Source organism: Pieris brassicae, chromosome 9, assembly GCF_905147105.1.
Source record: "Pieris brassicae chromosome 9, ilPieBrab1.1, whole genome shotgun sequence".
NCBI lineage: Eukaryota > Metazoa > Arthropoda > Insecta > Lepidoptera > Pieridae > Pieris > Pieris brassicae.
Genome location: NC_059673.1, coordinates 19,155,790 through 19,180,863, shown reverse-complemented (window position 1 = coordinate 19,180,863; position 25,074 = coordinate 19,155,790). Strand labels below are relative to the sequence as shown.

General features: G+C 33.6%; 2 protein-coding genes and 1 long non-coding RNA gene across 4 annotated transcripts; all 3 read left to right on the top strand.

Moving 5' to 3' along the window:
- Positions 1 to 2,161: 2,161 nt before the first annotated feature.
- Positions 2,162 to 7,305, top strand: LOC123714708. Of its 2 annotated transcripts, none has more exons than XR_006754350.1 (3): positions 2,162 to 2,561; positions 5,054 to 5,757; positions 6,969 to 7,305. It is a non-coding gene; the product is annotated as an uncharacterized LOC123714708 (long non-coding RNA). The 2 variants fall into 2 exon arrangements; XR_006754351.1 differs by lacking the exon at positions 2,162 to 2,561 and adding an exon at positions 4,964 to 4,987.
- Positions 7,306 to 12,221: 4,916 nt separating this feature from the next.
- On the top strand, positions 12,222 to 13,520 carry LOC123714133 (collagenase-like). The gene is made up of 5 exons (XM_045668288.1): positions 12,222 to 12,440; positions 12,518 to 12,785; positions 12,879 to 12,968; positions 13,062 to 13,252; positions 13,354 to 13,520. Exons 1-5 carry the CDS (start codon positions 12,237 to 12,239, stop codon positions 13,456 to 13,458), a joined length of 858 nt encoding a protein of 285 aa, XP_045524244.1. The 5' UTR covers positions 12,222 to 12,236; the 3' UTR covers positions 13,459 to 13,520.
- A 9,719-nt stretch (positions 13,521 to 23,239) lies between these two features.
- On the top strand, positions 23,240 to 24,767 carry LOC123714144 (collagenase-like). The gene is made up of 5 exons (XM_045668309.1): positions 23,240 to 23,473; positions 23,594 to 23,861; positions 23,961 to 24,050; positions 24,324 to 24,511; positions 24,598 to 24,767. The coding sequence occupies exons 1-5, from the start codon at positions 23,270 to 23,272 to the stop codon at positions 24,700 to 24,702; spliced, it is 855 nt and encodes a 284-aa protein (XP_045524265.1). The 5' UTR covers positions 23,240 to 23,269; the 3' UTR covers positions 24,703 to 24,767.
- The last annotated feature ends 307 nt before the right edge of the window (positions 24,768 to 25,074 follow it).

Below are 25,074 nucleotides of genomic sequence, written 5' to 3'. Positions count from 1 at the left end.
TTTGATCCCACCTTCTTTAGTACACACATAAATGAAATTTACAAAACGAAATACCTTGGTTCTAGTCAGTGCAACTTACATACAAACTTTTATGCTCATATAATCAATCTTATATTTAGTGACACATACGTTGTTATCTCTAAATCAAGCAATTTCCTTGTTAAAGAATATCCAAACCATCCTTACTTAGAACTGAATGGCGACTTATATTTACTTAAGTGTATGTAGGATACAAGAGCCATTGGCACAATAGTTGACTTACTTACTTAAGCTCCAACTCTTAGGATTATGTGGTGATCTTCATCGGTAGTTCTGTTCATATATATCCAATCGCAGACAGGCAGTTGCGATGGGCAGTGCTAGATAATGGAGTTGAAGTTGGAGTTCCTAAAGGATCGATACTAGGCTATACAATGCATATCTTTATGACATAAATACGAGTAGTATACCTTATGTTCGCTGATGATAAAATTAAATATTTTCACTTAAAAATAAACAAATAACAAGTCACAAAATTTTGACAAACTTGAATAACTTCTATAATTATTGAAGACAAAATATAATATCGGGTTATACTTCGAAATCTGTCAAAATAACAAAATTTAATTCAATTATAATATGAATAACAAATCTGTTAAAGAAGTAGATTGTGTTCGTGACTTAGGTATAATATACTATAAAATGACGTACAATAACCATATTGAAACAATACGAGTAGTTGACAAAGCCTACAAAACAGATTGGCTTTGTAAAACGTGTCAGTGAACATTTTCATGATGACTGTATCAAAATGCATATGTTCGAAGTGTTCTTGAATATAGTTCCTCGGTTTGTTCACCTAATTACACAGTACCCGAAGAGAAAATTGAAAACAATACGATATAATGCTACTTCATGATATCATCTCAGAATTTGAAGATTGCAGTTTTATGTTACCTACCTACGAGACGCGTTAATGTGCTTCACGTTCCTCACATCAACACCAACTATGCTAAAAAAGGCTTGTATTGCGTAGCCCGGACATAAAACGACCACTATTGAAGCCTTGACTTATTTAAGCGGAATCTTAAGAAGATTATCAAAAATATCCATAGCGCTAAATCAAGTGCACCATCAGCACACCCCACATACACACCCGAATTTGGTATTTAATCATTTTTATTGATTTTCCATCTTAAGTTTTGTAAATGTTTCATTTATTTGTGAAATTTATGTTAGGAGTATGAAATCAAAAAATAATTCCGGATCCCTAAATTTAATGATTACTTCGTTTAGCGTAAGAGGTAACGGGATGGTATTGGTGATTTTTTTTTAATCAGCCCAATCGTTTTGGACCTTAATCCTAATAAACAATCAAATCTTTCCTCTTTACAATATTAGTTTAAAATAAAATATTGTTTGCTCCAACTCGTAAGAATATGTTTTAAAAGTTTAAAGTAACTGTGGCGTACTTAAGCCGCAAACCTACGTCCTCAGGGTTGAGAGTCGCACGCTGAAGCCACTAGGCCAACACTGCTCTTTTTATACTTACTTCATTCGGAACCATATCCTTACCCTTCCTAGCATATATAGACTAATATAAGAATACCATGTAAATATCCTAATATGTATAAAAAGAGAAGATACAAAACCCTTTAATCACTAAGACCTTCTCGTAAAAACTATCTGATTCCACCTACATCCAGACTAAAATTATATCAATCAAGGCCATTGACCTCCTCAATCAAAATATATAATAAATTACCGGAAAATTTTAAGAATGAAACAATTAAATTGAGGTTTACCAGATTGTTAAAGGAATTATTATATAAGAAATGTTATTACACCGTTACAGAGTATCTAAATAATAGACTCAAATTTCTTTAAACAATCATAGTTTTTTTTAAATAATGTTAAGTTCTTACTTCTTTTTGCAACTTGAAGCCAAAGCAAATATAATATATAAATAATGTATTTACTTTTACGATTAAAAATTTATAAGAATATAATTTACTTGCAATTGAGATTTGACTTTGACTTTGCATGTAAGATACGCTACAAGGGCGACTTAAGAATGTATTTCCTTAAAAACAGGAGAATATACGTAAAAAATATACACAAATATACTCATCAATCCGAAAGTGAAAGTAAACCGAGTTGTGAAATCGAAATCTGAGACGTTTTCAGCAAATATGAAATAAAGTGCCGTTATGAGCGTGACCAAAACAAACGAAATTACATTTGCAACTGTTGACTAAACAAAATGAGAATAGTTATTTTTAATTTCACATTATGGAGGTGATGCTCGCACTGTTGGTACTACAATTTCCTTTTACAACTTGTCCACCACTCCAAAGTATACGACCTTTGATCAGGTTAGAAGCATATAAGTCAGCACTTGAGAAAGGGCTTTGTAGAGATGGTAGATGCTTAAAGCTGAATAAGGTTCTGCAAGGTGAGGACACAACGACCAGCACGGCACCACCTACCGTCGGCACCAGAAGACTCACAACGACTCCAATGAACGTCTCCATAGATATGGAACGATGCGCTGATGTCGCTAAGTGTAATGTTAATATATGGTATGATTAAAGCTCTTTTTATTTTGATTAGTGGTTTGAAAGTTGTGTTCGTGTCATTTTTTATGAAAATGTTAAGGTAATTAGATAGTAATATAAAATATATAATTAATAAAAATATCCTCTTCATATAAAGACTATCAAATATGATAATCTAATATTCTCTATTTATCGAAAATTAAAATTTATTGGTTTTAGTAATTAATAATTTATATTTTTCAATTGATTATTATTATCACTGAACAGGACATCTTATAATTGATTGACATACATATATGTATCTTAATTCGTATTTATATAATTTTTTATACGATTATTCAGTATTGATACAGTGGCGTTGAACTCTCACTAAACCGAGAGTCCTGCTTAGCTCAAACACCGTCTGTACACTTCTGGATTTCACAGACAGGAGTTTGATTATCTACTTGCCCTTTAAATAACTATCATTTATTTTAAACTGAAAATACAAACACAATCAAACACATTGATGTAACGAAGAAAATGTGAACCTCAAATAAGAAAGAATTTTTTGACAGTACAATAAGATAAGATTACTCTTTCGAAAGTAGTTAAAAGACCTTTAGACTAATTTCAACAAATTCACTGTCATTCTTGAATGAACATACCTTACATATCACTTCCTTCGGAAGCTTCGACACATCTTGCTACTCGCGTCATTTTTCGCGGAGACGCGGCAAAAAACCTGTCCATATAAAGAACGGATTTACCCTTGTCAAGTTTCAGACGGGAGCTTTAATAACTGAGGCCAACCGAGATAAAAGCAATTCAGACCATTTCATGAACATTACTAGTTAGCGAGGAATGTTAATTTGTAAAAAAAACCATGACTCTATCAAATAATTGATAATGATGATAATTCAAATCAGGTTACGATTCATGATTATTATTTTAATACAGTAAATATTCTCACAAACACGATATAATAAGTTGGGTACATAATAGTATCAATCAATATACCAAATTGTATGTGAATGTTCAAAGTCTATCAGGCAATCCTATTACGCTAGCTGTTCCTTGTAAATATCGACACATTGCAATGCCTTTACAAATGTAAGTGACTCTGGTGTAAGGGCTATTCTCATATTCAAATTCCCCATGAAGCTTCTTTTTTACAGTTTCTTTCGCTGTTGCCGCGTTTACCTTATTCGTTACATTTTTATTGTCTAATACATCAGGAATACATCCAAAAATATCATCTTCATAAGAATCTATGCCACAGATTGGCATATACGTTATAACTCGTTCTAATTTTCTAAAATTCTTATTAAATATACTCTTTGATGATTTGGTTAATAACCGTGGGTTTTTTAATGTATTCGGATTCACACAAAACAAATACATCCAACACAACAAAATTGTTAATGTTCGGCTATTTTTCATAACGTGTTTCGATATAGCAAACGTCTTTTATTAATCAGACATTCCTAACTTTATGACTGATTTTTATTGATAAAAAAAATTAATATTTTCTTGAGTTAAATACAGAGAATGAGATATGCAACACAACAAAAGTAGTTTAGGGAATTGAATAATATTATTTATAACTTCAAACACAAATAGTATGTGTTCTAATACAAGTGCCGAGAAGAACATCTGCTGTACCCCTATCACCCGTGACGGACAGACGACCGGATTATAATCTGCCCCACAGTAGATGCGCCGTCTCAGGTTTAAACGTCATAACGTCCCACATTTTAGAAATTAGAGGTTTGATATAAGAAAGCAACCTTACAATTAAAAACAAAAATAAATACATATTTTCAAATTAAAGCACATAATAAAATATTATAATAATTACAATATTACGAATTAAAATATAATGCGTGTAGGTGTTCATAAATGCACAAGTGTCCCATTGACGTAAGTGTCCTTGGGCATCATGACCTCCATTGGCAAAAAGTTGCAGGTTGTTTTTCCAACATGCTCTAGCCATTTTGCCTTCGGAAGTTTACTATATACTATTGGATACTTTTGGGCCCTGGGATTTAAATTCAGAGATGGAAATGAAATGTATCTTATAACTAATAAAATAATAAACGCATTAACTGGCAATATATTTTTTCTCTGACACAACAGATTTCAATAAAACAGTGTCGCAATTTTTCATCCATCTAAGGGCAATCTATTTGTTATCCGCAAAAATGCTAATATATATACTACGACAGTACATAAGATATAAATCGCGGGAATATATGTCTGATTGTGAAAAGATAATCATTAGAACAATAATTAACAAACGTAGATATGTGTTTTTTTCTTCAACTTTTTAATTACTTGTTGAATTTGGAACATGCATATTATTTTAAAAACTTTTTAGATTTTGCGCCATTTCATTTGATTTATCAAATTACAATATGGAATGGATGGATGTTAAATAAAACAGGATTGCAGTGATCGCCTTGAACAAAGTGGGTATGGAGCCGTCGGTCCTATTCCAGTATCAGCCGTATGTTCATATATCATACTATCAACAGATGCAACAACACTCCCTCTGTCGAAGACCGCTCTGTCCTCGTGCTGTTTGAACTACAAATACTGTTAATGCTGTTAAAGCCAGAATTCGTCGAAACTCTTATTAGGAAGCAAGATTCCCGCTAGACCTTTGTCGCGTATTATAAACCAAGACCTGACGCTCGGTGCTTATCGTGGATCAATCTTGACAATTAAAGAGAGTGGATCGATCGAAACTCCTTCTATTGAGATACGCAGGTGAAAAGCACACAAATATCTTGTATACATATGAAACAATTTCCACGATTGAAGAACACCACAATAAGCAAAATAATAAAGTGTACGCTGATAGTTCTAGAGAAGCTGCTCAAGTGATCGAAAAGTTACAAAGTGGTCTTTATCCTGCCTCAGTGATGTTTTGGTGGGGCGTGTCTTATCAAAGTGTCACAAAACTACATTTTTGTGAAAAAAGAGTCAAAACTGCAACCGAGATACAGCTTCATCTTCTAGATACATTCTTGGATCATGTTTTGAAACCTCTCAGAAATACACTTTTTTAAAATATACCGTGGACTGCAGGACCTGCTTGCAACCAGCGTTCCGGACTTTATATGAACTGAAGACCACCACCCATTAGACTTCAAATTATGGTCAGTTTCCGAGGACAAGTCCTGGAGACTGTATAAAAGCCAATAGTGGACTAAGCCGGAGAGATTTTAAGAAATATGTAGGTATACATTTTAATAATATTACATCATTAAAAAAATGCATTTTCATTTGTAACAGAGGTTTTGCTGGACCACATATATTAAAGTTTACCTTAATAAAAAATATCGATATCATCTTCGTAATTAAACCATACTAACGTCCAGGTTCAATACTTTTTTTTTGATTACGGTTAACTTAACTTATACTGTATCCGAGAAGTGTCAGCACAAGAATAAGAAACAACTGATACGCGTAGTTACTGGTGGAAGCGAACGAATTATTTTTGCTTTATGAAATATTGGAAACCTCATAGGATGATGATAAAGTTACATTGAATTATGATCAGGCGATACGGGAAACTTGAGAAGTTAGAAAGTGCAAACTATCTTGAAACTTGCATTTTGCGTAATTGCCTGTCGAATATACCTAAAATAAAACTAAAGTGATGGTTTAAACATGTTTGAACATGACAAGGCATTAACGAACAATTTGAAGCCTTACATTTTTTTTTTAAGAAATAGATTATAAGTAATACTCAATCATTTGCTTTGAACATCCCAAGTGGTGGAAAAGCTAATTGCCAAATTAAGATTGGGATCTATAGCGATTTCAAAATATTTATAGTCATACATTTGAATATTAAATATTATTTATAAAAACACAGCGGCGCTGTTAACCTATATAATAGGACTCGGTATAGAGATACTGGTCTCCTGTGCTTAACACACATCGCTGATTTGCGTCTATAGAAAAAATATCTATTGCCCAGGGGTCGATCCCGTAATCTAAAAGGGTTGAATGTCGTACCCTAAACAGATCTAACAGTTTGTTTGGAATTCGTAGAGACAATTATTCCCTTCAGTTTTATTGGTTTCGGTTCAAAATCTTAAATGTGAATCACGTCAGAGGATGTATCGACAAATATATTTTGTTTAAAAACCATAGATAAAACTTGAAATACAAAGTAATCTATTTTTTTTCCTTTTAGATAACATTGAATTCAAACGACATACAATTGTTAAATCCTGTTATTTCGCATTAATTATGATAGCAGTGGTTATCTCTTATTAATTAATTTGTACGTACGTTGAATGATAAAAAATATAAATGATTTACTTAATGTACCTTATATCTAGTTGTGTTATCAGAACATAAAATTATAATCTTTTAATCTGGCTTTAGTTATAATATTTACACTGTTGTATTCGTCGTAAGCATATTCATCAACAGACTGAAACGACGAAGGTCTCCGACTGAAGTACGCCACAGCTAACTCGTGGTCCTGACTGGTTCGAGCCTAAGGCTCGTTGAGGCTTGAAGCTGCTGGAAGGTGGAATCCACGACCTTAATGTGCCTTTAATCGCAAGCAGGACATAAACACGAATTTCTTGCATCATTTACATTACGTTTCAAATGCTTCACAGTAATATAAAATGTCTTAAAAGAAAATTTGTTTGAAAAGCCTAGCATTAATAAATAAAATGTCACCATATTTTATAATTTAACTAGGCAAAGAGCTGATTTTTACGTGTTTACGATATATTTCATTTAATATGTATATAAAACAGAAAAGGTATTTGTATGTGAAATTGCTATTTTAGACATAATTGTCTAAAATTAATACTGCTCACATTTTGTTTGAACTGCTCTTCATTTATTCAATTATTTCTTTAAACTTTAAAGTTTAAAGAAATAATTACTTTAGATACTGTATATGCTACAAGTTCTATCTTTGTCAGTGAAACTTTTTGTGGATATATCCATTGTGTTAATTTTATGTTTTTTTTGTTTTATGCTTTTAGAGATGTATGTGTTTTGTTTCCTACATGAATAAATAAATAAATACAAGTTGACTTCAAAAATGTAGAATTTTTTTTTGAAATAAATACAAATGTGGCGAAAGTATAATTGCTCTTACACTAAAACCTTTTCTTGATTATTATAGAAAGGCATCAGCAGCACTCAGTTTCTCAAATCCCTCAATTAGTCAGCTCGAGTTCTATGCAAATCATTTGTTAATTACAATGTTTCTCGTTAAACTATTAGATGTTTAAGGCATAATATAAAGAACACATTAATGAAATCATTTAAGTCGTCATCACAGTATATGTCATCGTATAGCATATAATAATTTTCTGTTAAATTATAAAAATATTATTTAGGCAATCGCATCGCGATTTGAAGAAATACTTTGCAATATTTGCAATTGTATTATATTGTTCTTATGAATATTTACATAATTTATTGATCTATTCATCATCATCGTCCTTAATATATTCTTACCAAACACGTTAAGACGCTGTGACTACATATTTAATGCCAGATTGACTTCAGACAAGTCATATCAAGGCCGTGTGGCGATCTAAGTACTTAGGGGTATTGATAATCGAACATGGGATTCCACATACACCATGAAATTACATTTCTTTCATAACTAAAAAAACTATTATTTTGTATCCAACAAACAAATATACAGTATTTACAACATAATTAACCTGAATAGTACAATAGAAATCTAAATAAATACTTATTTCTATTTAAATACAAATTAATAGAAAATTAAAACTAATTTAAACAGTTTGGTCTCTGTGCTACTTTTGACGCTGGCAGCGTTTCTTCGCTGTATTGCGAGCCCCTAGCTCACGGGGTCACGGGCACTATCTACTAGACACCAACTTAAACAATATCTTTAATTGGCGTCTGTGAACCCCACGGCCCAAGAGTCTCCACTCCAAAAGGGTACAAAAGCGAAGTTGAAGAAAAGACTCTTATATTTGAGCCGTTTATTCTTTTACGCCTGCTCTGCGGCCGCCCCGGGTGTGTTACGTCTGGGCAGTAGCACTATACGGCAGTTAGGCATGAACTATTAAGCAAACACCAAAATACGATTAGGAACTTTTGAGATATCACATGTTTCGCACCTGCTGGATCCAAAGAGTGACGAACGAAAGAGCCTTACAATGATTCGGGAGGACACGAAAGTTTATGCAGACTGTGAAAATACGGAAGCTTATTTCGGACACATTTAGCGTCATTATCGAGTATATAATGGCAAAATTCAATGCAAGAGACAGGCTGATAGAAGAAACAGGTTGTGGTTGTCGAACCGGCAATATACTCGGCAATTGAAATTGTTAACAGCCACCCTTTAATGTTAGAGTGGCATAATTTACCAACACCTAATGGTATTAAATATAATTTAAATAATAAAATATAAGTTAAATATAAATAATATTGACTATTATTATAAACTTAAATTAATAGCTATATTAATGTTTAAATAATTATTTACTTTACGTTTCTAGTTCAGTAACACACATACACAATGTTTAAAAAATAAATAACTGTTTCGGTCGGGTATTTATTGAATTCGCGAAGTGTATTCCAACCCCAGCTAGTCAAGTTTGTCGCAAGTTGATTCTGCACCTTACATAGTGTTTTGCGCCTGGTGCAAACCACAAACTTTCACCGATAGACTTAATGTCCATGGCGTTCGGTCATGGGCCTTGGATTTCACCTCGCTCCAAGTTATTGCGGCTCCCTTTGTGGCGCCATGTCCTTGGGCCAGCCACGTTTCTGCTTCCCTTTCAATCAAGCGCCTGTTGGGGGATATAATTGGAACCTCTTCGGTGTGTATGGCTGGACTTGTGCGAAGGTTACTAGGGCTTTGACAATGCTTCACACAATGTCTCCTTCTGTACCTTCAGTTTCAGACACGACGCTAATGAAATTTAAAGCTGCGTGTCAATACATACAAATTCCAACTAAGAATTAGATGGTAGCATTTCTACCATTGTAAGCCCAACGACATCGTAATATTAGCCATGACAATGTGCAATGAAAATGCAAAACAGTACCCATTTAATGTCATTATAATTCTATGTCGTTCGCAGTTTTGTTTCAATTAAACCCCATCATTTAGCTTTCATGTCGGCAAGGCAAGTTTTATTGTAAGTTGCAAGTCAATTACACCTTGCGAGTACACTGCATAATATACGTAAAGCTGTGACGAACTTAGTTCGATGTTACATATTGTTGTGCAAGCAATGTTTCTAACTTGTCGGTTTAGGACAATAGCTTACATGATTTATTAATATCCTACAACTACTAAGTAATATATTGCATTCTATGAAATTAATGTTGACTAAGCAAAAATACAATAATTAAAAAATCTTTTCGAGTTTGTATAACATTCATATTTATGTATTATACTAATTGATTAAGTTAAAAACGTAATGTCAATTAGAAAACCCAAATAATTTCCAAATATTTGTCGGTGCTTTTAATTTGGCGAGTCTTTCCTAAAGCATTAAATATAGGAGAACAAAGTGTTTCAATATAAGTTGACAATGCTAACATTATTACGCTGTTTTTTAATATTATAAAAAAGTTGGTTCACTTGCGTAATGTCTTTATGTGTATAAAAATTTGTTACAACCAGAAAAAGGATGCATAAATTAATAAATACCAATAAACAGAGTCTAGACCAGAGTTCCCCAAACGTTTTTGTGTCGTAGACCCCTTGCCATGTTTTTCCGTGTTGGGTAGACCCCTACTTACCTGATATTGATTTCCTGTAAATTTCTAACTGTAGTGAAGTTCAGTGTTAAAAACTTAAAGTAAAAACACATGTTAATTTATACATTTATTAATTGAATTTAAATTAAAACTACTCAAAATAAAATTTTGTATCTGTTATGTAAAATATACGTAACATTAAATAAACTATAAATAAAATAACATAAGCAATAAGTCAATATTTTTAGTGAGAAGGATGAACCTGATGCTTTAATAATAAATTATCAACATTTGGCGTCAATTTCGTGAGGGTTCATCTTAAATCCCCTCGGCTAATAATGTTCAGCCTGTTTCTTTTTTTCGTTAGGAGTTTTATAAACATATACTATTTTTTTACTTCATAGGTACTTTTATAAATAATCTAGATGTTTTGATATTATAAGATAGTATGATGTATGTAAATAGGTACTATCAGTGTATGTGTTGAGATCCACTATCGTGGACCCCCATTTTCATTTCATGGACCTCCAAATTTTGCTCCGCTGATGTAGACCCCTTGCAGGTTGTCATAGACCCCTAGGGGTCAATATAGACCACTTCGGGAATCACTGGTCTAGACCGAAAGACAGTAAAGTACGTTTGAGATATTACATACAAATAACAAAATAATGATAGAATAAATTAATTTCAGACTTGCGCATTCAAAACAGTAGTTTAACGAATAAAATATTCTCGTGTTTTTTTTCTGAAATTAACAAGATTAACAAAATTAAAAATCAAATATAACATACTTCAACTTACATTGAGAGATTGAAATTAAAACAAATTATTCCTACTTCTTAACCTATTTTAAATGTAGCAATTTGGCTTATTTTATTAATCATGCTTCATGTATATGTTAAAATATATATTTACAAATGTTGACTTCTTGTTTTGCACATAACGTTCGCTCTCGTAAACTTTGAATATTAAAGTTTAGCAATATACGGTAAAGTTGCCGCACTCTTAACTTTATAGTTCTATGAGAACAAAGTAATATTGAGTCGAGTCGAAATTATACCATGACTGATATTTTGTTACTTATTAATAAATAAAACTTTGATATAAGATTCTCGACCACAGCTCATATAGCAAACGCACAAAATGATTACACAGGAAATCATAGACGTGATTAATATGGATAAGATAAAATTAAATTGGAAAAACCCAGTATCTTTTTAAAAATATGAATTTTGATAACTTTAAACTAGATTTTATTATTTAAAAACCTAACTGAGCGGGAGAGAATACCAAACTTATTTAACTTACAGGAATTTTTTTATAGAAAATTTTCTTCCTAAAGATCATAAAAATTAAGAGTTAAAAATGGAGGTACTGTACGTAAAGAGTACAATAGAAGTTTATTTTTATTTGTTTTGGTTTCATTGGACATAAATACTCTGTATGTCTGTCTGTCTTATAGCATTTCGGTCGCGGTTTTAGAAGGGATTTTCATTGTTAAATGAATCTCCTTAAAGATGGGTGTCAACTGGTTTTAATTTTTTTTTAATGAGCCTATAACTAACATAAAATTAGGGCTGTTGTGGGGATGCGACAGTGACATAAAACTAACTTGGCTTTTAAATCTTAGAGACACTTTAAAGTGTAGTTGACCTTTTGGTAATTACCGGAAACAATAATTTTATATGTATTATAATTTATGTGTCTGGTAAAAAGTATAGGGCTCATATTGGCTTGTCAAGTGTGCGATGATTGCTAACATTTGTTAACTTAACTAATGTCAGGTTACTTAACACACGCCTATAAAATGTATAAACTTAAAAAAAAATCTATAACAGGCAGACAACGTTGTAATTGAGCTATTAATATGAAGGTAAGGATTGATAAGATTAATCCCAACTATTATCGATCAATTAATTATCTGGCTTATCCTATGTGTATATAAGGCAATGTGACAGTTCGAAGCAGCATATTAGAACAATGAAGCTGTTTCTGGTAGTCCTCGGAGTCACTGCGGCTTTAGCTGCACCTCAGCCCCAGTTCCAAGAGATCGTTACCGACTACCATGGGCAGATCGGTATTCCTGAGGCCGCACGCATCAAGGCCGCAGAGGCTGCGTCTGATTTCGATGGCTCCAGAATAGCTGGTGGATCCCTGGCCAACCTTGGACAGTTCCCATACTTTGTAAGACTCTTTTTTAATTAACTATTATAAAATGACACAAAGAAATAACTTCTAATTCTGATTTATTTTTAAACCAGGGAGGCTTACTTGTCACTTTGACCACTGGTGGACAGTCCGTTTGTGGATCAACTCTCGTTACTAACAATCGCGCTGTGACAGCTGCTCACTGCTGGCGTACGCAGAACCACCAAGGACGTCTTGTTTTGCATGTTAGTGGGTCTGCAACGCTGTTCAGCGGTGGTAACCGTGTTACTTCTAACAACGTTATTATGCACGAAAACTACAACATGCAATCTCTCCATAACGACGTGGCGGTCATTGTCCTCCCCAACATTAACAGCAACAGTAAGTAAAATTATTAAATTATGACGTATAAAAATAAGACAATAAATATCTAATCTGAAAACTTTGCTTTACAACATAAACATTTTTTTTTAGATGTGATCCGCCCTATTAGCCTCGCGAGTGGCAATAACTTGTTTGTTGGAGTACAAGCACAGGCCTGTGGCTTCGGAAGGACTGGTGACTGTAAGTAAACCATAGTTTTATAAATCTGTCAAAAATTTAAGAGATCTTACTAAGTTTCGATTTAAGACTGAGTCAATTATGTTAATAATTTAGCTTGGTCGGGAGGAATTACTACCAGCCAGCAATTGAGACATGTCAGTCTTCCTGTCATCTCTAATGCGGACTGCGCTGCAGTTTACGGTTCCGGTCCTGTCATTGCCTCTACTATATGTGTCTCTGGAAGTAACGGCCGCAGTACTTGTGGAGGTGACTCTGGTGGTCCTCTTGTCTACAATAACCAATTGGTATGTTCTTATGTAGTAGACTTTGCTGTCGCCGATATTTTACTTTTATTAAGCATATATATATTATTTATTGTGTTAATTGCTGTTTTTTTTTCTAACAGATTGGTATTACATCTTTCGGTGCCGCCGCCGGTTGTCAACGAGGTTTCCCTGCTGGTTTCGCTAGGGTTACCTCTTTCAACTCTTGGATCAGCGCTCGTTTGTAATAAAAATGTTTACTTGAAACCTTTTTATATCAATTTATAAAATTAAAAAGTTTTAAAATAAATGAGATTTTTGAATATCCAGTCTGTATTTCTTTGAAGCAGTTTCAATTATATTCTATACAAGTATACTAACATGGGAACAGCAGCCGAACGCAATCGCTTAAATGGCTGGGTGTCGGTAAGTCACCACGTACTTCTATTACTCCCGATATCGATTATCGTCTATTTAACTTTTACTTCAAATAATATCCATCTTGAATTCACGCTTGAGTAGGTATTCAGTACCAACCTTCTAACTTAATTATATTTTGAGCGAGAGCATTTAAAGTATATACATGCTAGTTTTTTTAAATATAATAGGGCAGGAATCTCAACTGTTGTTAAGTGATACCGCCGCCCATAGACACTCAAGTGCGTTACTGACTGACGTTTAAAGAATTGGTACGCTATTTTCTTGAAGGACCCTAAGTTGAATTGGTTCGGAAATACTTCAGTCGGCAGCTGGTTCCACATAGTGATGGTGCGAAACTGGCTAAAACTGCACCACCATCCATAATTTGTATAGTTCAGGAATATTGCAGTTCAGTTGGCTATACTAGAACGTTTATTAATAAAACTACTAGATCACACTAAACATGTTAAGGCGATAGTTTTCAATACTGAACCGCGAGCCACTCTTCTGAACCGGTATTGTTTTAGCAACCTTTTAAACGTTGGAAAAACTTATAAAAATCCTTGGGATGTCAGAATAAATATAAAAAAAATATTATGTGCTGTATCAAATGTTACAAGCCGTTCTCGACCCTAGTTACTTTTTGCCGAAATCAAAGCCAATAATATGGGAATTACTCACGACAGTACTACACAATCTGGATGCACGTGGACTCTCGTGTATCAACTTTTAAGGGATATAAAGGGTGTCTCAATAAGAGTGCACTTTTTCATTTTAAAATAAAAACAATTACTTTATGATAGGGTTGTGATATTTTTATTGTATTGTAAAGAAGACATGTTCCGATTAAGTATGGAATAAAATATTCGGCAAATGACCCTCACGGCTTCAATGACAGGCCATTACGCTTTTCATGAAATTTTCCATGACTTTTGCACAGAGATGTGGCTGTATCTCACCGATGATGCGTTGGATATCCGATTTGTTCGGAATTGTTTCGGGTTTATGCGAATAATTCACAGCTGGTTTGAGCTTTTGAGTTAAGTGAATCTTGTACGCATGAAGGTGGAGGCCTTTAGTCAACTACGCTACGTAGTGCTTCGTGAAATTTTAAGTAATTGAGAACGATGTTGAATTGATGTTTTCTGGTTTTCTTCGACGAGCAATGTTTTCAAGAGACCGACCGGTACGTTGACGCAAAGGATTCTAATTATCCATAATTTACCGAGTTTCACATATTGGTGACACGAGACATATTTGGTGCTCTTTCTCGGCTGAAAAATTGGCTAAGTTTGTAAGCGGTTTCAGCGTAACTATTCCCATTTTTGTAATGAGTTTTCACAATTATAACGCATTGTCCTTTCGGAAAGCGGTCCATTTTTAATAATTGGAATAAACAGGGTTAACAGCCGTCAAATTTCAGAATTGCTACTTGCATGAAAAAAAAATTCAAATTTTATAGAGTGCACTCTTATTGAGACATATAGGGTATATATCAACTTCTTATTTTATGTGTTATGTCTCTTCTGTTGCCGATGTTCGATACGACAAAGTTTTCGAACTCTTAACCTAATAGTTCTCTGAGTACAAGATAATATTGAGTGGAATATTTATTAAAATTGATTGTACCTTCCTAAAATTAAAAATATATCATAACATTGGTTAAGCTAGCGCAAACCCAATGTCAGCAATGATCGTACATTGTAGCCAATAAATTTTAAAACAGTTTAGTAATAAATGTAATGGCCCTTTAGTTTTTTCCACACTCATACTTTGTAATATATAACATTCTCGGATAATGTTAGATCGATCGATAGATCGACTTCACTTGTATTGAAGTGTCACTTAAGAATTCTTAAATAAGTCAACTTAGTTTTTTGTTAGCGTCGCAACCCCACAACAGCCCTAATTTTATGTTAGTTGTAAGCTCATATCCTAAACGATTTAAGCCAGTTGACACTCAGCTTCAAACAAAGAGTTTCATTTAACATACGGTTGAACATCCCTCCTACAACCGCTGCTGACCCTAGCTCGCGGCTGAAATTATGGTATTAAATGTTTAATTTGTTATTAATCTATAAAACGTCATTATAATATTCTAGAGCACAGCTTACCCAAGAAATCATAGATGATTGATCATGATGTGATTTGAATTTGAATAATTGAATTAAAGATTTGTCGGGAGTCGGAACAAGTTGCAATAACGGTTCTGCACGTGTACTGAACAACTATAATACAGTAGCGAAAAAATTAAGTAAAAGTAATTTAATAAAACTTTTAATAAGCTTTTTTCTCTTCTCTCCACGCAATCAATTCTTCACGCAATAAAATGTTTTCCGAAGCATTTTGTGCAATTATACTGAGGTCCATTGGTGTTAATCCAAATAAAATATCGCATAAGCAGATTTTTATCTCTTCACCCATTTTGGGTACGCAAAAGAAACACATACAGCCAAGTACAGTAGGACTTTTTATTGATATGAAATGAAATGAACCCTAACCTAACTCATTGAAACAAATAATTAAATCTGATATTGAAACAAATTTGTTGCTTCTTTTTAGAAACATTCGCATGATACATAAAAACTTCTATAATCTATCTTCTTTTTTAGTATAAGCTTCGTGGTTGTTTTTTTTCTATTTTAATAGACATTGTTTTGACAGTTGGACTAACTAACTAACTAAAGTAAAAGAACGAGTGTGTAATAGCCGACATGAATTGTTCAACCATTAACTCTTGGACGAAATATTTTATAATAGTTATCAAAATCCTACAAATTCATTATACATTATACAAATAATTAAATAAGTTTTAGTAGTAGATGTTTAGATGTCATAAACCACAACATGATTATAGCTACATAAGTTAAAAACTCTGTTCTGTGATTTCCCTCATTTATACATAGACATAACCTTTATTACACACATAACTAATAACGAAGACCCATAATGATTAATTTAATTAAATTTTCGATGATGATCGATCAATAAATCATCAGGTAATGTCGATTTTAGAAGCAATATACCGCAACAATGAAACTGTTTTTTATAGAATTCGGTGTCACTTTTCTATTTGGATTCCTAACAACCGCGCTGTGGAAGCTGCTAGTGTACCAAGCGCTACCAAGGAGATCAAGGATTACCGTAGTTCCAATATTTATACATACAAGAAAGCTACAACTAGCTAGCTTTCACAGAGCCACATTATTACGAGCCGTAATGATGTGGATCTCAACGTCAACAGCAATGGTAACTTAAATTATTGGTATAAATATAACTTCATAAGTAAACGATGTTACTTCATTACTTTAATCATACGTACGTGCGTTGCTTGTAGTACAAAAACAGGTCTGCTGATTCGGAAGGACTGGTGACTGTGATATAGAAAAATAATAGCATAGAGAAATTATAAAAGTTGTAATGTAAAAAGTTGAGAGATCCAACTCGGTCAATTTATACAGTCCCTACTAAAGGGATCTTCTGAAGTTATTACGTAATTAGAAAACCTATCAACATTTTAGTGACCATATCAATATTAGAAAACGTATTATGTTTTGAATATATATACTGACTTGAATTCAGGCTTCTAGTTTTATCCACAACAAAGTTATAGGGGGTCGAAAATCGCCTGAACTGATTCGAGAAAATGATTTGGTGGGCGTACTGCCATACGATAACCCCCTCCCCAGATAAACCTTCTCGACCTTAGCCACCGGTGCCTTCTTTTAGGTTTTAGGAATATCCTTACTTACACAAATTGAGAATTGTTCCATAGAAAAAAGCGAATCAGTGCCAAAAAGCAAAGTTTTATATTAATACAAATAAAATATTTAATTTGACAACAACTAAAATATTTCACTATACATATTATAATGTATATATATTACATAACCTGTAAAACCATAGAATTGCTTCTTACTTCAACCAGGTCTACGAGCCATGCGTTTTCCACTCGACTTTGTGTTTGACTCTGCTGGTGGCGCCTTGTTTTAAATTTGTAGCAAAAAGTACTAATGTACGACTGAGTACCTTTATGCGAGTCACTTCCACCCTAATAAATAATTATAACCCTTTTAGTTCTAGGTTTCGCATTTCATGGCGATTTTCTGCACAAATTCGATCTTAATAAAATTTCATGAAATAAATTAATATCGTAGCCATGTAACAACTTATTATAATAGTAATTGTAGTTCAGCTCTGCCTTTTAAAACAAATTATCAGAGAATCATCACTAAAAAACATTAACATAAAATACCTGCTTTAAGTCCAGTTCTGCAACGCTAAGCCTTGGCGAGAAGGTTATGGTTGGTGGACTCAGTTTCCGCACTTAGACTCATAATTATTCCGTTTTGCGAAAAGTCCTGGCTAATTTAGGTAGCCTAGCTCCTTCCAGAAGTACAGAAGTATCTTGGGCACTTCACTGGCTTCGGAGCGACCTCACTGCTCCGAGGAGCGACACTGAGCGAGATTTTGGGAGTTAGATAATGAACCTAAAAATTCAAATGAATAATTTGAAATATTTCGATAAAATAATTCTAACCCTTTTTTTTTGTATGAGGTGAAAATGCGCTTGCGCAGGTCCGCGCCAAGGATATCGAGCTTGACGCGGGGACTGTGGGGCTGGGTCTACACTCAAATCCCTCTGCTATTCAGAGGGGTAGCGAGACCCGACCCACTAAAAACACCTCAGCCCTTCACACGCCCTTAAGATGGGCCCTCGGGGTTCGCCAGGCATTCTACCCAAGGAAATAATTCTAACCCTATATGACGTGTACCAAGTGGTGATAGTATAACGCCAGCTATATTTAGATAAAGTCGTGCAGTAGCCTCTTGTGTTATTGCTCTAATCCCACCATCACCACATTCAGAAAGTAAAAGATCGATGATGACATATTTTTATAATTAAATTTATTTGTTTAAACACTTGTTTGTTTTTTTGTTTAATTTTCACAAATAGTAAAAAAAGATTTTAAATATTCGAACGAATGCAGTAAATGTGTATAGAATGTAGGGTTATACATTCCTATTATTACAAATGTATGATTAATATTATCTAAATATTTATTATTTTTCTGACTCACTCGATTAAGATAATTAATAATGGCAAAGACAATTTGCTGAAAAAGAAGGTGAGACAAGTATAGTGGATGGGGAAAGAGAACTTGGCATAATACAAATCTAGTTTGTTGGCATAAAACGTTTAATTTTGACATTAGTCTGCTTTGTAACGCCTTCTGTTTGCATCAACCGGTGACTGTGAGACTGTGCCAACCAGTGTCTGTTAATAGCAACCTAAACTTGGGATAAGCCAGTTTCGTAACATTTTCGTATACCAGTTCCTTCCATGACTGAATCAGAATTTATCCCAGTGTCAAACGTCAGTCGTAGAAATGAATGTCAAATGGTCATTATAAAAGTGATTGTCTTTCAGTTTCAGAGTAAATTACTTTTAATAATAATAATTACTTAGAAATGATTTTTAGAAAATAGTTAATTTATAGATCTATAGTAACATTACCTTTTTTTACTATCTTGCATACGCGCTCTCTAATTCTATTTCTCGTATAGTTAACTGGTTTAATGTAAATAACGTACTGATAAAACAAAATGTATTAGATTTACAACTACTAGCGTAAAGCGAATTGGTAACCTGAAAGTTAAGGACACTGAACTAGGCTTTGTTGATAAAACTGTATTTCTAGGCATAACATTAGATAGTAAAGTAGGGCCCATGCATAGAGACTCTCTCGAATAGGCTGAGCTCTGCAACATATGTAGTAATGAAAATCCGACAGTTTACTGATATCAGGATGGACACGGCTAAAATTGGGTATCGTTGCTACTTTCACTGCGTTATGTCGTACGGTATTCTACTGTGGGGTGCTGCCGCAGAGGTTCAATCCATATTTGTGCTGCAGAAGCGGCCTGTTCGGGGTATTTGTTTTGTTTCCCCAAGGGAGTCAGTACGGAATAAGTTTAAGGAATTAAATATTATTACAGTACAAAAAAATATAAACGATTTCAAAACAAATGGTGACTTTCACCAGTATAATACTCGAAACAGATGTAATATAAGCGTACGACCAACCAGGATCCAGAAGATAGAAGAACCACTCATTATATGGAAATTGTATTTGTTTTTACAACAAATTCCGAAGAGAAATCACTAAATAAATTCGAAGCTGTCGTTAAACGTAAATTAATCAATAAAGCTTTTTATAAATTTGACGAATATTTTAATGATCCTAATCCTTGGGATTGATTTGCTTCAGTTCAAACAATTTGTATGACTCAAATCATAGTTCAATTAAAAACAGTGAGTTTAATAGTGTTTTCTTCGTTATCTATCTTAATTTATATCTTTGTTTTTACTGAAGGTATGTAATAAGTGTTACTTTAGATGAATGTAGTACTCCTACATAATTATACAGTATGTTCAAATATTACGTAAGCAGATTCACTGCAATTTATCCCCCCCCCCCCCCCCCTCTCCTCTTGTCAGCAAAAGTAAGCAAAGCTCTCAAAAATAATAGTATATAAACGTATTATTTTTATAGAAATCGAAAATGCATTTTGCTTTCAACCATGGACAATGTGTGAGTAATACGTGTAAAAATGGTAATAACCACTCTTGACGTAATCACCAAATAAGAAATTCAAAGACCCCCTCCGTCCTATAGTGCTGACGTAATACTTGACGGGCCCCATAAACAAATAATTGCGATACAATCGAGCAATCTTAGCCTAGTCAATAAATGTACGATTCTTATTTCCAAGCGTTTGAACACTGACTGGGCACGGCTAGAATGAGCAATACTGCAATGGGGCTGAAAAACACTCGAAATGTTTTGTAATTTTACATAAGTAAAATATAAATAAAAATATAACATATAAATGTTATGTGAATAATCTGACGAGTTAGATGTGTATGTGATAGAGGAGTTTTACATAAATCTTACATTATTCGAATAAAAATTGCGAGTAGGTAGACATCGTTATAACTCGTCGAATCGTATAAAAAGCCCTACCCCTACAGGTAGGATCAAAGGTTCGAGGTGGTGGGATTATCTTAAAGCTATCAGGCAGGCTCACCACGATAATTAAGGGCTTGAAGTAGTCTTCGCCAGTTTGAGAGGAAGCAGAGCAATATTTAAATCTGATTTATAGTTTAAAGACAATATCTATTACACCTATTCACACGTACGTGATATTATTTTAGTGAGCTGTTGGTGTATTGCGCACCTTCAGCTATTAACATTTTGGAACACACGTGGGCTGTGTCAGCAGTTGGTCAATGTTCAAATGAAATCTGAACAGGCATATTCACCGATGGACAACATCGGTTTTACAAAAATAAACAATATAATGTTAGGTTAAGGTTAACCTACTTATACGATTAAATGTATTATTAATTTTCCTTGTTTGTGTCCATATAGTAATTAAAACTTAAATTTTAAATATAGTATGCGTATAATATCAATCTATACGCAAAATATATATAATATATATAAATATATAATAATTATATGAAATTGATTAAATAGTTAACCCTAGGGACTTCTTTCGACCTTGGCATGCGCAACATTTTACCATTATTTTAGTGACGATATAATTAACGTAGGTATATAAAGTAATACTACAACAAAAATAAATTAATGTAACAAAAAACAATAACTAAACTTAAAATATAATAACTAAAATATATTATTAAAAGGAGTCCCTATAGGCAACGTTTTTATGATTATTAGATTTATATGAATGAAATATGCACCGAGCATCTTTTATAGAAACGAGAAATTCAATAATTGTGTCATGCCACATTATATGCCAGAATTGAAAAGCAAAAGTTGTAAACAGTTTTAGTTTCGTTAAATTAATTTATTTTAATAATTTTGGTAGCGTTATGAATTTCCTGCTCATTAACATATGAGTTGAAAAGACATTTCATTGTTTACGTGAATGCTTTGTTTGCTGAAGTTTGTTTGTTTATTAATTTTAATACAAAATCTTTCATATATTTAAAAAAAAAACTTCAATTTTGTTACGTTATTAATGCATTAATTTGATTGAATATTATCTATTTTAGATAACCGAAAATAAATGCTTCTGATTATTATTATCAGATCATTTTTGTGGAAAAACCCATTATAATAAAAATAATGTTTAATTAATTAAATATTATTAACATATTTATTTTGTTTCAGAGATTTTAGTTCAATAGCCTTACCTGTGCTTAATAATATGGTATTTCATAGGTTGTTCCATGTCTTGCATGACATGCAAGACTCCTGACATGTTTCTAAAGAGGAATTCCAGTTCTATATTTGTTGGTTGAAAAGCTTCAATAGGTTATTAATTACATAATGTAATAAAATTAATCAAGTGGTGTACCATTGCTGTCTATGCACTTTTGCCATCTCATAGGTAGTTCATTACATATTTACTAAAAATACAATTCGGACGGGAATAAATCAAATCTTTGAAAGCAGTTACGACTTCACCGTCAGATTTGAATTTAATCCAAATTTCGGGAAAAATGGTAATCCTAATCCTCGGAGCAAGGTCCGAAGTGTACGGTGGATATCTTAGAGATTCCAATAAAAGCTCATCTAATTTGGTAGCAGTCCGTGTTGCGGTGTGTGGTCTAGATTTGGCGTGAAGCAGCAGTGGCCTAGAGCGATTGACCAGCCTTGGTTATTCAGCAGCTAGCTTTTCCATAATGCTTTGCAGTTTCTCACATTAGACATCTGCCGTAATCGTCTGGCCAGATTTACGAAAGTTATAGTGATTGATTAGTTCAGAGTTAATAACATTGTGCGTATGTTCTATTCTAGTAAACTTATCGCTATTTTTGTATACATACATAATATTTTCATAAATATATTGCGAGGGAAATGTAAGTATATTAATTTCCTTGAAATCACCTCTCAGAGATTCCCTATATTTTAATTATAGGTTGCACGAATAGCCCTCTTCTGCAGGATGACAATTGTTTCGACATCAGCAGCTTGACCCCACAATAATAAACCCTAAGTCATTAAGCAGTCAAAGTAACTAAAATAAACAAGTCCAGCTGTATCGACATCAGTTAGTGAGCGAATGTTTTTAACCGCGTAAGCTGCAGAACTTAGTCTCTTCGCCAATCCGTTAATATGAGTTGTGAAGAAGTTTTGAATCCATGGTGATTCCAAGAAATACAGTTGTATCATCCAGATTCAATTCCTCATCATTTATAATGGTCTAGTACCCATAACCCTTGCAATTTTTTGCATTAAATTTAAAGCATTTAATACACAACATTAATCCATCGAGCCGTTTCTGCCGCACTGCTGCCGCGGTGGAACTCGTACTCGTAAATAACGCAATAATTAATATTTTCATTTTATACATTTATACATAAATACAAAGAATAAAACAGGAAAATAAAATGAATCATGATTTTATTTCTTTGTATGAAAAACACAGAATAGAGAGCGCAGTCGCAGGCTTATGCTAGTAAATACAAAAATTAAGCCCTTTTCAAGTGATAGCGATTTGGCAACCTATCTTGAGGAATTAGGGCTTATCAATATTTTTTAATTTTTTGCCCATATATAAGTCATTGAAATGTCCATCAAACATTAACACTAATCAGCAGCAATGAAACTGTTCTTGGTAGTCCTCGGAGTAACAGCAGCGCTAGCTGCTCCTCCATTGCAGTATGAGCCCATAGTTACTGACTACCATGGACAGATTGGTATCCCGGAGGCTGCCCGCATCAAGGCCTATGAAAATGCCATGGACTTCGACGGCTCAAGAATTGTTGGTGGAAGCCCTGCAAACCTTGGACAGTTCCCCTTCTTTGTAAGTTATTTATTATATATTATTTCATTAAAATTGAAGAATTACACTACACATTTTAAAATTTCCTATTTAATTACACCAAGAACAATTAGCGATGTCAAATTCCATTATTTCTTGCAGGCTGGTTTACTTGCCAACTTAAGAGGTGGTGGTCAATCGGTTTGCGGTTCCACTCTTATCAGCAGCAACAGAGTGCTGACAGCTGCCCACTGCTGGAGAACAAGGCAATTCCAAGGCCAATCGTTCATTGTAGTGTTGGAATCTGCTTATCTCTTCCGTGGTGGACTTCGTATCAACAGCAACCGCGTACAAATGCACAGCGGGTACAATATGGACACTCTCGTAAATGATATCGCCGTTATTGTTATCCAGAACGTTGGTTTCAACAGTAAGTTTAACAGTATAATTTAAACGTAAGAATTCTTTAATAACCGTAAAATGTAAATGCATAGAGAACAAAAAATATTTAATCCATTTTCTATTATAGACAACATCCGGAGTATCAACCTGGCCTCAGGAAGCAACCAGTTTGCCGGATCAACAGCTAGAGCTATTGGCTTCGGAAGAACCGGTGATTGTACGTATATAATTTTTCTATGAAACTAAGATAAACAAAGAGATACTCAAAGTGTTTACCAGTAACTCTAGGAGGCGATTGCATTGTTGGCCATACGTTTAATGTAATATAATGAAAATCATAATGGCAACTGCTTTCAAAGAGTGTTAGCTTATTAAGGTAAAACTACCCTGGACTTTGCAATCTTCGATGAATTGATATTAATATTTAATTTATAACTACTCCGCCCGGTCGTTTGTATAAATAATAATCATAGTCGAAAAATATTCACAGCAAGCTCGGGAGGTATTACGAACAACCAGGTGCTAAGACACGTTAACCTGCCTGTGATAACTAACCAGGAATGTGCCCGTGTTTACGGCTCCAGAACCGTCATCTCCTCTACAATTTGCACAGCTGGTTCCAGCCGCAACATTTGCAGTGGTGACTCCGGCGGTCCCCTAGTCCTCAACAATGTCTTGGTCAGTATTCTCATAGTAATTCTTAAATGTACATTTTATGATTACAAAAACAATTAATTTGGTATAAATAATAATATTTTCTACAGATCGGAGTGACATCCTTCGGCGCCGCTGCTGGATGCGAACGTGGTTTACCATCTGGTTTCGCAAGAGTCAGCTCATTTAACTCCTGGATTCGTTCGCAAATGTGAATTGTAATTTAAATAATTTAATTGAAGCATTTTAATTGACTTATTAAAGCATTTATCACAATTTATCATGGCATTAATCTATCTACCATAAAATAAATAGGTACGTTATTTTATTGAGAGCCGATGTTCTACGCAATTTACAGTGTTAGCAATAAAATTCTTTATAAAAAAAGTGAGAGCCAGCGGTGAATGAAAAAAAAAACAAAATGTATTTAAATAACTTTAGTCAAATTACTACAATTATTAACACTTAACTAAATAAGAAAATTGAATTGGTCCGATATGAGATGATGATCAATGATGAGAATTGACCGGTCCGATGTGAGGTATTCGATCAAAAGCTTTAGTCTAGACTTATTACTAGTTGAGAAT

Excerpts from the sequence above, each read along its gene's own strand:
- LOC123714144 (XM_045668309.1), top strand. The coding sequence starts at position 23,270 with ATGAAACTGTTCTTGGTAGTCCTCGGAGTAACAGCAGCGCTAGCTGCT. Across the intron at positions 23,474-23,593 it reads TTGGACAGTTCCCCTTCTTT|GCTGGTTTACTTGCCAACTT; the intron begins GTAAGTTATTTA and ends TATTTCTTGCAG. Across the intron at positions 24,051-24,323 it reads CTTCGGAAGAACCGGTGATT|CAAGCTCGGGAGGTATTACG; the intron begins GTACGTATATAA and ends AAATATTCACAG.
- LOC123714133 (XM_045668288.1), top strand. The coding sequence starts at position 12,237 with ATGAAGCTGTTTCTGGTAGTCCTCGGAGTCACTGCGGCTTTAGCTGCA. Across the intron at positions 12,969-13,061 it reads CTTCGGAAGGACTGGTGACT|CTTGGTCGGGAGGAATTACT; the intron begins GTAAGTAAACCA and ends TTAATAATTTAG. Across the intron at positions 13,253-13,353 it reads TTGTCTACAATAACCAATTG|ATTGGTATTACATCTTTCGG; the intron begins GTATGTTCTTAT and ends TTTTTCTAACAG.